The following is a 15702-nucleotide window of genomic DNA, read 5'->3' on the forward strand; positions in this document are numbered from 1 at the left end:
CAAGCGGGATTGATTAGTGGTTGATGCTAATGTCTGCTGGAAGGTAGCTCTCTAGAACAGGCTTGGATACCTATGTTATAAAGACTATTATTTCTGAATCCCTGATTTTTTGAAGTGATAATAAGGACATTCCTCCGTCACACTGTTTCTATGTTGTTGTTCTCCTGAGTCTAAAATTATAGCAGTAGGTAAAGTCATTCTTTATTAGTAATGGAGTTCTGTTTTCAGGGTTTTCCAGGTTAGCTCTAGTTCACACTGTGGGGTAGTATATGTACTGCAGCTGCCTGCTAAACCTAACATTCTCTCTCACACACACACATTTTCTTATTCTGTTCATTCTTTAACCAGCATTTATTTTATCCAACATATCTCATTCTCTATATTATCTCCTTTTTCTTACTATCTTACTTATTTTCTACTTTGTCTTTTCTCTGTCTCGTTCGTCTCTTTATTGAACATTCCATCTTATTTTCTCTCACTTATTTTTCTCTCAATCTTTATATTCTATTTTCTATTCTTTTTGTTCTTGACTTTTTTACTTTTTGATTTGTTTTTATCTCTTTCTCATTATACACACAATATGTGTGTTCTCTTATTTCTTCCTCATTATTTCACACTCTCAGGTTATCTCTGTTTTTCTCACCTTCTGTCTTCACTCAGTTTCTCTTTCTCTGATATTCGCTCACTGTATCTCACTCTCTATTTCTGTTCTCACTCTTTTAGTAACATTCACTCATTCTATCTCTTTCTGTTTGTGGGCTTTCTTTATATAAATCACTCTTTCCACTCTTTGTATTTTTAAATCAAATAAAATGATGAAACATGCTTTAATTGCATGGCAGGGAAAGGCCGACATTGCCAAAGCTGTACATTACACAGTATGCTCTTACTGGAGTAATCGGTGATAAACTTTTGAATAGTAAGTATGGTAATGAATAAATGAAAATGAACAGAAAATGTGAAAAAAATAAAAGACTCTCTCTTCTTTCTCTGCCTCATTATATAACATTATCTCTCTCATTCTCTTTCTCTCTATATATACAAATATATTTATTTCCCATTTAAATTATGTTTTATAAAAACTTGCAACAGAATTTCCTATAAAGCTTTACTTTAAGGTGTGTCTTTTTTCCAAAAGACAAACAATTTAAAGATTTTATCAAATCTAAATACATATCAGAGTTTACTAAATGTCATGATATCCATTTTTCTACTGTAGCTTTGGAGTATTTCTGTAGCTCACACTACTGTAAACAGTGTACTATTTCACCTGAAAGTAAAGTCCTGCCTGAACGTTATCCTTTCTACTCTCTCTCTCTTTCTCTCTATTCTTTCTTTTCTGCAAGCCATCTTTTGAGTTGCGTCACGCTTCCGTTCCGTTCCGTCTTTTGCCATGCGATTTGTTTTCTCCTTGGTTTGCTTGGGACTGATGGACTGACGCTTGATGACTTTGTCTCCACTGTAGCTCCAGTGTAGGTTGGAGGTGCTTAAAGATGATCGAAGGAGCCATAGGACCTTCAGCTCACGAGTAACTATCCCCAAGCCCTCACGAGCCCACTCCACATGCAAGACTCTCGCTCTGTCTTTCTCTCTCTCTTTCTATTTTTTTAACCTCTCTCTTTCTGCGTGTGGAGGCCGTGCTCTTCGCTTGCTTTCTTTTGTTTTTTTCTCACTCTGTTGATTTGTAGATGTCTGTCATCCTCTTTTCACATTTTGCTTCTTAAAGACATTTTTATCTAATAGTTCATACCATTCTGCTTGAAATAATATTAACAACTTTGTATGTGTTTCTTCACTGTGATAAATGCAATAAGAGAATATACCAGATTTTGCAAATTAAATTAAATTGTTTGGGGATAATTTAGTGAAAATTACGACTTTAGGCCATGATACAAAAAATATTACAAACTTTAGGATTTTATATAGAAGATATAACATGTTTGGACTTTAATTTAAAGAGTTGAGCATATTTTGGGAATTAATATTGATTATCTCACAATTTTAGGCTATAAAATGTAAAGAATGTCACAACTTTGGGCCTTAATGTAGAGAATATATTATTATTATTGTCTGTTCTGACATTGCTCTCAAATCTAATCATTAGCTATTTTGAGCTTTTATTAATGAAATAAATGGTTTCCAAAAGAATCATGGGTTAGAGAGACACACTCCAAATATATATATACTAATGTAATGTAAAATCATGTTCATTTTAACAATATATAATAGATTTTTCTTTGCTTTGTATTTTTCACACCATTCTGTATTCATGAATGCCTTGGTTAATTTATCATTAAATTGTATTTTGTTTAAGACAATATTTTATGTTTAGTTTTTCAGTGTTTTGCTCATCAGTTTGTACAAAAATTAATAATTGAATTATTTACAGCAAAAAGTGCTTTTTAAATATGAATTATTGCCTGTTTTTTAATTTAATTTAGCAGAGGTAGATCTCCTCCTTTTAATGTTTTGTTCTTCATTCTCTTGCTCTGTTTATTAGACTATCCTTTTTTTTTTTTTTTCTTTCTCGTTGTATCTCTCTCTTACATGCTCTGCCTCCATTAGCTTTGTGATTTGCTGGGTATTGATGGCTGTCTTTCGTATTTGCTGCAGCAGTATTGCTTTTCTTCTCTCTGTCTTTCCTGCTCCTTCTCTTTTTAAGTTGTCCTTCAGTTGCTGTAGTTGAAGTGTGTGAGTGTGTGTATGTGTGTTTGTATGAAAGTGTGTGTGTATGTGTAAGTGTTGGTGCGTGGTATTTCACTTTTTTTACGGACAGTAGTTTTTGTTTTTTTCCAAAACCACATCACTCCTTCTTTTCCTCCTTCTTCTCTTATTCTCTGTCTCATCCGCCTCTCTTTTTCCCGGCTGTCCGGCAGGGTCAGTGCACTGTATTTTGTCTTCAGAAATGATTTATGGGCTCGTAGACAGATTGACTCGCACATAAACATAAAACATTTCCCTAATCTAATCCTGACTGAGTACAGAGAGAGAGACACTCAAACTGCCAGTCAAGCGTTTGGGGACATCTTGCCTTTGCTTGATTTTTTTTCACTGTTACTTTTTACTGGTGTACATGTGGTGCAGCATGTAGCTTTATGTTTTTCAAAGGGTGAAACTGAAGTAAAAAAAATTTGGACATATATTGTATTGTTTATGATTTAATTATGTATTATTTAAACATTACTATTTATTAATGGCAGTTCTGCAGACCAGATTGCAGACAGTCTGCACAGATTGGAAGCGTTCATTCCTAATATTCATGTTTTGAAACAACAGTAGCAGTTTTATATGGCCTAAATCATATAATCAAACAAAATATTTGGTACATGTACAAATCATTTCCCATTCATAGTGGAATATACAGACAACATACAGGCAACTGTATGTAGTGTAGAGGTAGTAAAACCGATTTGACTGTATAAACTATGGTTAAAATCACACATTAAAACTCTTGGCCCAAAGCCAATTCAAAAACCTAAATGGTTTATCAGTATTTGCAGTGGTTATCTATTTTATAGTTTTATGTTTTGTGTTTTCATTTCTTACAGAATTTCTAAGATTACATGATTATAACGAGTAACAGGTCAGTGTCCCCAAACTTTTGACAGAGAGTTCTTCACTAAATATTATATTTAGATGAATCAATTTAATTAGGAGGCAGGAGGCAGTTTAGTAGGTGGAGCTTAGTTTAACTTGGTGACATATAATTTTAGATAATCCCCACCCACCCCCTCCCCAACACCCACAAACAGTGTTCAGACACATATACAACACACACACACATTAGCCGACACTCCACAAACACAAACAGCAGGAATATCTACAGTAGAGTAAGAAATTGGACAGTGAGGCAGGTTTTGTTGTTTTGCCTTTCTACTTTACCATCTTTAAAATAAAACAAATTCTGAGGTTAAAACACATGAATAATAGGACATAATTTTACAACAAATCAATATATTTAGCTGGCGTGTGTCCCTCTGACCCATGATTCATCTTTAACTAAATTTAATGAGAGCACTGACACAATAGACATAAACAATATGTATTGTGGGTAGGCAGTATCAGGAGCTTAATCTAAGGCAAATCTAAGTAAAAAAAGCAGAATTTATAACAAACATATGAACACAGTTGTTTGAGAACAAACAATTAATTGGTTCTAATAATTGCAACATGTTAATATGTTAATCCATTTACATTATTATTAGTTGTTATTAAGGTTTAAACACGTGCTGATGGATTAAAATGATTCCTAATTAAAAGTAATTAAAAGCATTAAATGCAGTCTAGCTAAGTCAAAGTTAGCTTAGTGCTAATGTATCATTAAACATTCCAACTAGTTTGAGGTATTAAAGAGCTGTTTTAACATTAAAAGCTGTTTTACCAAACGTTTGACCAAAGAGTTAGTAGTTTATTGAATATTATTATAATTGTCTCTCATATTCCAAAAGTAATGCCATTTTATTACAGTTTATTAATGTATTTTTATGCCCTTTATACTAGTTTGCAGTATCAAACCTAGAGTAAAAAGGAGTTAGGTCTTCAGTACAGGCTTTGAATGTCAAAGCCCAGTTGAGAAAAGAAGCCAGCAAATTAATTCTAATAATGTATTAGCAGTAAGCTAATGTAAATATGTAAATTCTGTGTTTGTCTTTTTATTGCCAAGCACCTTGTTGTACAGTGAAGTTTTTTCAGATTCAGTGCTGCCCATTTAAGACAGAAAAATAAAAAACTTAAAGCTGAATCTGCTTAGATACCATGAGAAATCAAATCCTGATTGGACGGTTTTGTTTTGGTAATTTTATAAATATAACCCTTTACCCCCATTCAAAACTTCACAGTGAAATAAGAATATATGCGCTGAGTTTTTTTTAATCATTAAGCCCAGAAGGCCTTCAGAGTTCCACTCTGCTTAGTAGGTAATATTTTTTTTTTGTTTCCTGATGCCAATATTCTTGTGAATACCCTTAAATTAAAGCTGTTATTATGTGCTTTAACCCCTTAGTCACTGGTAAACACAGCTAACATACTGCAGCTGAAACAACACAAACCATTTCACTGCCCAGTTACTTATGGACAGCACTGTACACACAACCACACATCCAGTCCTGTTAGTATTTATTATAAACACCAGGACAAAAACTGCTCTGTATCTCTCAGTCAGATCTACTACAGAGTCTACAGTTTTTATTCCGTATTCTTGAATGAGCTCCAGAGTTCACGGGCAGGTCCACCGCAGCACTCCAGCTCTATTTCAGAGAGAGTTCAGTAAGAGTGTATTGATTTGATGTCATACTACAGCTGAGATTCGCTCAGGGAGAGGGCAGAATTCAGCGTGTTGGCAGATGAAACATGTCAGCTTCGCTCCGAGAAACAGCTAACGAGGGAGAATTAGCCGCTAGTAAATCAGATTGAGAACTGCTCTGGCCGTGGGATTTAAATGTACCTTTTTGCTCATCGCTCCATCGTGAGAGAAATCTAGGCTCCATGTTTGTTTCCAAGTCACAAACCCGGATGATGTATTTTCGGCTTCATGGTGTGACATGACATTTTCCATCGTTCTTCACTGAGCATGGTCACCAGAGACCCGCCTGTTTCACACTAACCGCTTTTATCTCCTGCTTCTCTGTTCCTTTATCCCTTCCATTCTTTCTTTTTCTTTCCCCTTGCCTCCCTCTCTCTATCTGTCTCTCTCCAGGTGCAGTCACGATGCAGCAGCAAAGAAAATATCTTACGAGCGAGTAAGTCACCCGTGTGTGTGTGTGTGTATTTTTATGTATGTTATATACAGTTGAATATAAAGAGTTGGACACCTCTGCCCATATTTATTATTTTGTTGAGTTGTGAAATGGAAGCAACTGCGGCAGAAAACACTAAAATGATTTCTAGCAAAGTTAATGCACAGCTCACCTTTGCTGCCATGTCTCAATGGCATTCCAGACAGTGGAAATTGTGAGCTGGCAGAGATATATGTTTATAGCCTTCCCCGCTTTGCAGCAAGTAGCTTCATTTTCAGACCTTCAGTCTGCAGTTTAAAAGAGAACAGGTAGAGGCTGCTGAGTAATAGCACAAGGTTTCAGGGCTCTTTATTACACTCTGGGATTAAGGCTTAACAAGTTAGTTAAGGTCCTAGATAGGTCTGGGCGATATAGTAAAATAATTTTAAAATACAATATTAGTGTTCTTTATTTATATGAGTGATTCTCAATTACAATTTAGATTTTAGTTCTTATATAACAACTGAAAAAAGACAGTTGTGTTTATTTTTGTGTAAAAATAGTAACATGCTGCAAAGAATATCACTAATAAATAAGAACACTATTGTTTTTCTGTGTGCAAGCACAATAAAACTTAAAAATAAAAACAAGAATATTTTCCTTCAATCTTACAATCATATTTTATATTGAACAAGGAGCAAATATAACTGTAAGTGTAAATATGAAAATCACTGCCACATAAAAGAGCAAGCCTATCTATTCAGATGTTATGTGGCACACTTTTCTATACTTATAGATATACAATCTTAATTATCCCATTTTGAAAATCATATTAAAGCAGCAATTCTATTAACTGAATTAATTTGATTAATCTTCCACCATTAGTTGTAGTCTTTACAACTGGATGGATATCTATAATACATAGGACTGTATATTGTTACCGACATAAAAGCACTTTGCAAAATGGCAGCAGCAAACATTTTTTACTTTTTAATGAAAGTCAACGTAAAACTATTTGAATCATTTTTCATTTTAGAGATTCTGTATTGGTCCCTTCATCATGATATTTGGTAACGGACTGTGTTTTTTTTATGTGAAAATTTAGAAGCAGCAAAAATGTGATGCTGTGAGGATGAAATAGTGTTTAACTGCATGAATAAATAACAAATAATTTATTACTTTTATTTGTTTTACTTATTACCTCCTGAAAAAATAACTATCACTACTCATTACCTTACTCCAACCTACGTTACATCATTAAGCACACATAAACCTGTTCCAAATGAGAGAAAGAAATAATAAAGCTTAAGGGTAAAATTAATTGTGTTACTTAATGCATGTAGTGCATGTAATGCATGCAAGGTTCATGTAATAAAAGTTAAGTTTCTATTGCTGAGGACTGTTAGAAGTTTTGTAGGAAGCCAGTTGCAGCACTGGGATGATAATGTGAATAGTTCTATTCACATTGGAGCAATTCTATTGGTCCATTTATCATGACATTTGGAAACAAAGTAAAAAAAACAGTTGATTTTTGTCCAAAGTTAATGGCTGATGTTATAAAAACCCACAAACTATTCTTTTCTTTAGTTGTTGTGCATACTGTGTGCCACTTTTATTCGCAATTAAGTTGTTTAGTCAGTGCATGAACAAATAAATTACACACAAGGGCATACATGTATAATATACTGTATGTAGAGGCTGTGTGGAATTAATGTAATTCTCTTACAGGCATATAAAGTTCTTATTAAAATAGATTTATACACCATGAGAGACCAGAGAGGATCTCATAATTAAAGTCTCAGAAGTAAAGAGCTCAGTACACTTTTACCTGCACACTCACACAGTTATATTCACACAAGCACTTATTCTGTGTGATTGCGTGTTTGTGTGTTATTGGGGGTGTTATTATCATCCTGATGAACCCGTAAAGCTTTAAGAATTAGCCTTGTGATTTTTGTCAATTTCTGACTTGTCTGTTTGTGTAGGTCACAGTGCGGTGGACATCACCAAGGTTGCCCGGAGGCACCGTATGTCCCCCTTCCCTCTGACCTCCATGGACAAAGCCTTCATCACTGTGCTGGAAATGACCCCAGTGCTGGGCACGGAGATCATCAACTACAGAGGTAAACACACACTGGTCTGCATACACACTACTAGAAGTAACTACTGCACCAGTTAAATTGGATCAATTAGAATAAGAAATTGGAGAATAAGAAACAATCTTCATATTTTTTAAAAGAGAAGCATAATATCTAACTTCTCACAAAGAAAAGTTAACTTTAAATGTGGTTACCTGGTTAAATGACTTGAGTCTAGAGTCAGACTTCAGAGTTTATATATATTATACGCACTAGTAAATGGTAATTATACAAAAAAGTATAATATTTTAGAATGAATTAGAATGACCTTTTTGGGATGTAAAAAAATCATCCAGTTGAAATTTCTGAGTGGTGTAAAATGCCTGGGGTTTTATTTGATTTAAGTGCTGCATTCTTGCTGTTTGGCCTATTTGTATCTACATCAATCACTGGTCAAAATGTTGTCCACCACAGTCAAGTGACCACAGCATAAACATTGCTAGACGTATTGTTAATAAACCAAATAAATCCTCTTTTTTAAAAAAACACATGTTTACCAAATATTGTGACCCTATATTAATTGACAATCTTGTTTAAACACATCTAAAGAATATGCATGGTGCTGTGCGAGAGCTGAAACGTATACAGACCTCTGTAGTCTGTAGCCTGTATGATGCCTGCATTGGAAACTCCTCCTGAATGAATGTCATGCCTCCTGAATCCTCGGAATTATGAGTTTGCTTGTGGAAATATGAATAATGCTACATTGATGCTAAATATAGTCTTTCACGCAGGAATGATGGCCCATGACGGAAGACTGACTAATAAACTTTAACTCTGTTATATAACAACACTAGCAACTAAAACTGCTTTATTGCTGACAACTTAACTAATATTATTGACAAAGCTTGATCATTAATCTGGGGTATTATGTTGAGTTAATGTTAACATGTAAAATGGTTGACTTGTTTCTTGTAATGTGGTTCTATAAAGAACCATGAGAAGCCAAAGAACCATTGATTAAAGGGTTGTCTGTAGTGTTACTTTTTATCTGTAATTAGTGTAGCTATTTTTTGCTTTTGGAAAAGAAGACACATGAGACACTTGTAGTGGCCGTGTGTAAGTTTGTGTGCAGGATGTATTTAAATATCTCGAAAACAATAATTACTCATTTAACACCACTCATAAATGGCCTTAATCACCTACAGTATGTTGTTAAATCATCTCTTCATATTTTAAAATGGTTTTTGTTTTATCACCTTTCACATATCTATTTTTTTCATTCCAGTGTAAAACAAATAGTGATGAAAATCATCCAATGTATAATATTAAATGATCACTAAAATGTTATTTTATTTCAGTGTTTATTAGAGTTACCACACATTAAAAATGCATGCAGTCTGAATGTATAAATAATGCAAAATGTCTGGGATTTAAGTGCATTTCCAGTGCTTTAGTGCTTTTAGACCTGAATTTTGTTCTATTGATTGAAAAATATAAATTAAGAAAATTAACTAAAACATTAAATTTTTGTTCTAAATCACATAAAATTAGTAAAACGTTGCTCTTCTTTTGCCACGTTAGCTTTAGTGCTGCCATGCCCTAATATCTGTTCCAATGGTTTGGAATATTTTTTATTGGCTAGTTCATGAAAAACGGAAAAAAAAATTAAAATACATGATGTCCATTGTAATGCACACAGGGTCTGAAAGTGTTAATTTCCGCCTTCTTACTGCAATGTTTGGTGTATGTGTATCTATATCAATACATCGGAAAATTAAAAAATTCAGGTAACGTATATGAAGGTAAATTCAAACTATTTTTTTTTATTGCATTTAGAAGGCGGCCCTAAACCGACATGTTTAAAGCTGTAAAATCTACACATAGAATGTATATCTCAGGTATTTGACACAATTTAGAAATTTCACCCAGATACATTTTTCACATCCTAAAAAGAGATCATGCACAGATCAAATAGGACATATGGAGAACCTTTTGTGTCCTTTTTTTCCTCTTGGCTCGTAGCCTTTCCTGAGCCGGACATTGAGTGTTTTGTATCTGTCAGTGCTTTTCTATTCAGTAGCTATTCACTGGCATAAACCAAGGTTCAGTGATGCTTCTGTGCTGATGATTGTACTCTGCCTCTCAGTATGCTCTGTGAACACCTACACACACACACAGCTAGGGATATATTTAGCCTTTCTAAAGCTGCACACACACATACACACACACATCTTAATAACTACAGTCCCAGAGCTTCTATCTCTTATCTAATCAATCTCCCTCCCATCTCCATTACCTTATCCTTCAGTCTTGTGTTCTGCTAAAGCTTTGGTAAATAAAAAAAGAAAACACCACAAAGCATAAAAAGCTGTTTTTTATTGTTAACTCTTAAATAAATGTACACCATATTGCCAAAAAGATCCGCTCACCTTCGTTGTATTTGGTAATGTAATGCTTGGATGGAGCTGCTAAGCCATGGAAACCCATTTAATGAAGCTCTCTGCACTCAATACTGTTCTTGAGCTAATCTAAAGACCAAGAAGTTTGGAGGTCTGTAGTGATGGACTCTGCAGAATGTTGGCCACACAGTGACTTGCTGTTGCTTCCAGTTGCTTCCTCTTTGTTATAATATCACTGACTGGGCTTAATATTCAGTAGTGAGGAAATTTCTGTCTGCATGCCTAGGTCCTTATACCTAGTTGTATACATCTGTGGGCATGGGATTTTACCACCACGCAAACCACACAATTGCTTCGGGCCCCAGGGATCAGGGGGCCCCCTGCTGGCCAAAATGATGGCAAAAGAAGTGAAAAAAAAAACGAAATTAATTATTTCTTTTTTGTTTGACACCAAAGAGACACCATACATGCAAGTTAAGCTAGGCGAGAAAGTTTGACAAAGCTCACTATTTTTTTTTTGCAGCAAAAAATCAAAAGTCTAACGAGGATGAGCTACCTGAGACAGCTAGGTTGTCAGAGTCAATATTGCATTTTGCTATACAAAAGAATCCATTGGATCAGGGCCCTCGGGAAAAAACATTGCTTGGGGCCCCAGAACTTCCAAATCTGCCGCTGCATATATAGTATTTCTTAGCTATTGTGGGGTCTCCTATTGTCTCTCAGACTGTGCCAGGTGTGAACGTACTGTCTCTCTCTCTTCTTTTCTCTCTCTCAGATGGAATGGGTCGAGTTTTGGCTCAGGACGTTTATGCCAAAGACAACCTGCCCCCCTTTCCTGCCTCTGTTAAAGACGGCTATGCTGTACGAGGTATGGTAACTCTATCCACACTCTGTAATCCTTTTTACACATGGTCACTTCATCCATATGATTTTTTAGGATTATATCTGGATAACACCAAGCCACATAAAAATGCGACTTTAAATGCACACAAGAAGCTTCTTATCAAGGTACATATTTGATCCTTCAAACCACTATCAAAGTGTGGTCTTATACACAATTAAGACATTTTTTGGAAATGGAAATGCACAGTCATTTCAAGACGCATTCGGCGATCAAAATTCCTCTTAATACAATGAATAGTCCTTACAAGAAGCATACATATTTATTATATAACAGACTGAAAACTTGAAATGTATTTATTGTATCAGGATTTAAAATTAAATAACCCAGACCACATTATTAAAAGTCCCAAGCACAGTTTGCTCCACCAGCCACATCTTGATATTTTTTTTTTCGCGTGACTGTTTAAACAGTAAATATTTTTATGAATTCCTAACAATATGTAAAAATGAGGCAGAAGACATTTAATGCCAGTGCAAACCAATATATCCATACAAACATGTTAAAGCATTACATGATTATGTGATCTCATTAGAGAGTGCTTCAAATTGATGTTGAATTTGTTAAGAAACAGCATAATGACAAAAATAGACCTTAATACAGCACCAAGCTGAAGCTCTTTCTAACAGGAACAAAGATGGTTTCAAAAAAAAACATTAAGTGTGTAACAGAGACTTTAGCAAACCTCCTGACCCAGACAGGTGGAAGTAAAGCCTTGCTCTCTCTTTGTTCGGTTTTTGGGAAAAGCACAGCATTAACCCTGAAAACCCAGCAGACTTATTCGCTCTTCCTGTGCAGCTTCAGCACTGACTCAGTCTCATCCTCAGATACATTGACACATATATTACACTGAATCAGAAACACCCACAAACTTCCTATCTCTTTCTTTGTCTTTCTGTCTCTTTCTATATACCTCTCTCTATCGCTTTCTCTCTCTCTCTCTCTCTTAGAAAACTGTGAGATAATACTGAAAATTTACTGATAATAGAAATAGATGACACTGTCAAAGGCTTACATGAGATATATATATACTTAATCTTTTGCGGGCAAATGTAAATGTAACAGTTAAACTTTCACATGTAAATTAGAGTGTATTAGGAGCTACAGCTGATCTAGGTCATTTTAATGGATCGAGATTTTGGTTATCTGGCTGTTATAAGCCAAATCTAGTTCCAATTCTTCATTTTAACTAGTGTCCTGAGTGCTTTTTGGTGTCCTTATGGTGTCAATAACTGGCATTATTTAAAGCCTTCAGTCCTCAGAAGGTAAAAGGACTGTTTAGACTCAGTGTGGAGCTAAATTATACTGTATGGACTAAAGTATTGGGCAGCATATTCTCTAAAATTAAGGGTATTAAAAAATAATATATGCCGCTTTTGTTGAAGCAACACAACCTCATCTATAACTCATCTCAAAAGTACAGAATGGAGCATCATCATTTCAGAGAACACAGTTCATCTGCTCCACAACTCAGTGTCTGTCTCTGTATCTCGCTCTCCTTCTCTCTCTGTCCCTCTTTTTTCCATCCCTTTCACTTTTTTCTTCTTTTTCCCTCTCTTCTTCCTCTTTCTATCTCTCTCTCTCTCTCTCTCTTGCTTGTATTTTCCACCCACTCCTTTTGCTCTCTCTCTTTCCGTATTTCTCTTTCCGTATTTCTCTTTCCTCACATACTTTGCTTTCTTTGTCACCTCTGTCTCTTTCTCTTCTCTTTATTTTCCACCCTCTCTTTCTCTCCCTCCCTCTCACCCTCCCACTCTTCCACCTTCTTTTTTTTTTTCCTCCCTTTCTCTCACTTTCTCCACCTCTCTTTCTCCCTCTTTCTGTGTGTGTGTGTGTCTCAGTCACGCTAAGTCATGATGAGTGAGTGTGTTTGCCCTGCATTATGACAAACCTCGTTAGCTCACGCTCCACTTCTCATGTCAAACCTCCATATTCAGCAGATCACTCATTCCTGCTCCAGAGTGGGGTCTAAAAACGCTTCTGAGGGGATGAATGTCAAACGCTTCACTGTTTTATTGTACCATTCCCTAGAGAAGCATGTTCACGCGCACTGGGGTCATACACAGTGCTTCTAAACCGCTTTACTTATTTTATCCTTTTTTTTAAACCTGTTTTTTGTAATGTATTTTTCACACAGTTTAGTCATTTCCCATCCTCAATCCCTGTTTAGACTGACAGCCCGGCTCTGCACTCCTGCATTTGTTTCAGTGAACCATTTTTCACCCCCATTGTGATCCAAGCGCTTTCATATTAAGTTATCAGCTGACTTTGATCTGAATTCTAATACAAAAGCAAAGAAACTGTTTGGTAAAAAAGATGCAAGCAATGAACCTGATTAAAATTGTATTTAAAAATATGGTAACACTTTACTTAAAGTGGCAGTCTGTATTATTTTGTTTCTAAACTGAAAGCTGAAGCATTTTTGAGTGGAAAAGGAGTATAAAATATTATGATTATTGTTACCAGTGTGCTATAATGACCATCCCTGCTAAGCCTAATATATTCATTCTAAAAACGTATCAGGTATCGGGTTGCTTTTCATGGGAGTTCTTCTGGCCACATCACGCCTCTTTACATACTTAAGTCGCATGTAAAGCCTCTAAAAGAGTATCCTGCTCAGTTTTACTGAACACAGGAGCGGCTGGTGGAGCAATGGAGACTTCCAAAGGGGAAACTCAGAGCTCAGTAACTAATTTACCTATAGTAAAAGAAACGTAAAGAAACAAAAAACAAGGAGTGAAGTAAGCTCTGAAGCCAAAAAAGAATGAGATAGTGTTCGTTCTAAAAACAGAATTAATATCAGATTGGCGTTTGAGCAGTGGAGAGATCTCTGAGACCTGAAAGAGTTTGAAAGTGATGCTGAGTTTTGTCTTGCTGGACAGGCAAGAGCTATTTCAGTTATTTGGCTGTTACTAATAGCAGAGTGTAGCTGCAGTAGTTAGCTAGCTAGATTCTATGTGATATAAATCTATATATAAAGATGTATTTACATTAACCTGCATTACAAACGCTTTTACCCTTAACTAAAAAATCACAATATGTATCTGAATTAAAAATATTTTAAACTAAGATACAGTATTTACACTGACAAAACTGACATCCACTCTGAAAGGAGACCCGTCCAGTTTTAAATGATTCTTCTGCATGCTCAGTGCAATTACCCATTCTCACCAGAGAGGGCCCTAAATCCACCAAATCCCAAAACTTATGGACATCACCTTTAAATTTTTAATTAAATTAACTATATATAACTAAATATAATATTAAAAAAATACATCTGTATATAATGTACTTGCAAAAATAATAAGAAATGTGATCCAATCATATAATATTTAAAAGTGACAATTTAGACAAACACAAAATAACAAAACTAATAACATCCAATCTATTGCATTGTTCATATATTTTATTAAGTACATTTAAGTAAACTTTAAAAGTAAGTGAACCACTGTGGTGATGGCGTTTTCTTTTTTAATGGAGATGTTTGGAAGTGCATTTTATTAAAATCACTAGATGTTACACATTGCTTTTGAGAAAATGTTCTATAGACAGATCACTTAGTGTTCCACTGTTTGGCCTGATGTGTGTAGCAGTACTATAATATGTGTTCCTTTTTACTATTTATAGCTGCTGATGGCCCTGGTGACCGCTTCATTATTGGAGAATCACAGGCTGGAGAGCAGGTGAGTGGGTCTGCATTCTCTCACGATACAGTGCACTACCATTCTCCAACACACACAGTAGACCTCCCTTATTTACACATACACACACTTACAGTACATAGACATGCATACACTTATAGCCTTGTGCTCCATGATGGGTATAATGCATTAAATCATTATATACATCACACATTTTTTTATCGTTATAGTTTACATTTTTTTTATTTTTTTTATCAACAGATTCAAGTCATCAAAAAAAATCATAAGAAAAGTAAAGAACAGTTTTTTACAAAAACATAATAAAATGTAAATAAATATAACACAAATAATTACGTTTTTAATTATTTTCACTTGAACTACTTCTAAAGATTATAAGACAGGTTTAGTAAGGTGTGTATAGAGGACCTACCTGCAGTGAGAGTGTGCTCTATATCTCTCTCCTAAGCAGAATTAGCAGTGGCTGTTGCCCCACTGACCTTCAGCTGCGCTGTAAAAGCTGTTGACTTACTGTACTATAATAAAATGTTGAGTTTTTGTGCCCTAACTGCCCCCCCAGCCCACACACACAGTGATGCCCGGTCAGGTGATGCGGGTGACGACGGGCGCTCCTATCCCCTGTGGAGCAGACGCTGTAGTACAGGTGGAGGACACAGAGCTGCTGAGAGAGTCTGAGGATGTGAGTGTGCACTAATTGCTGCTATTGTTCTTCTTTTTTTATTTTGTTGTGTCTTAATTGTATGCAAAGTTCTTTAAAAAAATATATATTTTATTGTAGTGTCATAACTATAGGAAATCAATAATCTAACCAAGTACATGGAAAAAGGTTGTATGCTAGACTTGCTGTGTTAAGGCACTATTTAAGCTAATGTTATAAGGACATATGAAGAAAGGTTTTAAAGCTCATATTCACTCATTATCAAAATATGTTGCACCCAGAAGGAATCA

The 15702-nt window shown here is 35.2% G+C and overlaps 1 protein-coding gene across 7 annotated transcripts in view; it reads left to right on the forward strand.

Moving 5' to 3' along the window:
* Window positions 1-15702, forward strand: part of gphnb (gephyrin b) — a 139410-nt gene that overhangs the window by 115817 nt on the left and 7891 nt on the right. For 4 of the 7 annotated variants that reach the window (XM_007255482.4, XM_022684441.2, XM_007255483.4 and 1 more), the window contains 5 exons: window positions 5696-5738; window positions 7700-7837; window positions 10970-11062; window positions 14723-14778; window positions 15314-15433. In XM_007255482.4, coding sequence (XP_007255544.1) covers window positions 5696-5738; window positions 7700-7837; window positions 10970-11062; window positions 14723-14778; window positions 15314-15433 — 450 coding nt within the window. Of the gene's footprint in view, window positions 1-1465; window positions 1529-5695; window positions 5739-7699; window positions 7838-10969; window positions 11063-14722; window positions 14779-15313; window positions 15434-15702 lie in introns of all 7 variants that reach the window. The other 3 variants (XM_007255478.4, XM_007255480.4, XM_007255481.4) reach the window with 1 other exon arrangement.

Source organism: Astyanax mexicanus, chromosome 1, assembly GCF_023375975.1.
Source record: "Astyanax mexicanus isolate ESR-SI-001 chromosome 1, AstMex3_surface, whole genome shotgun sequence".
In the NCBI taxonomy this organism is placed as follows: Eukaryota; Metazoa; Chordata; class Actinopteri; order Characiformes; family Acestrorhamphidae; genus Astyanax; species Astyanax mexicanus.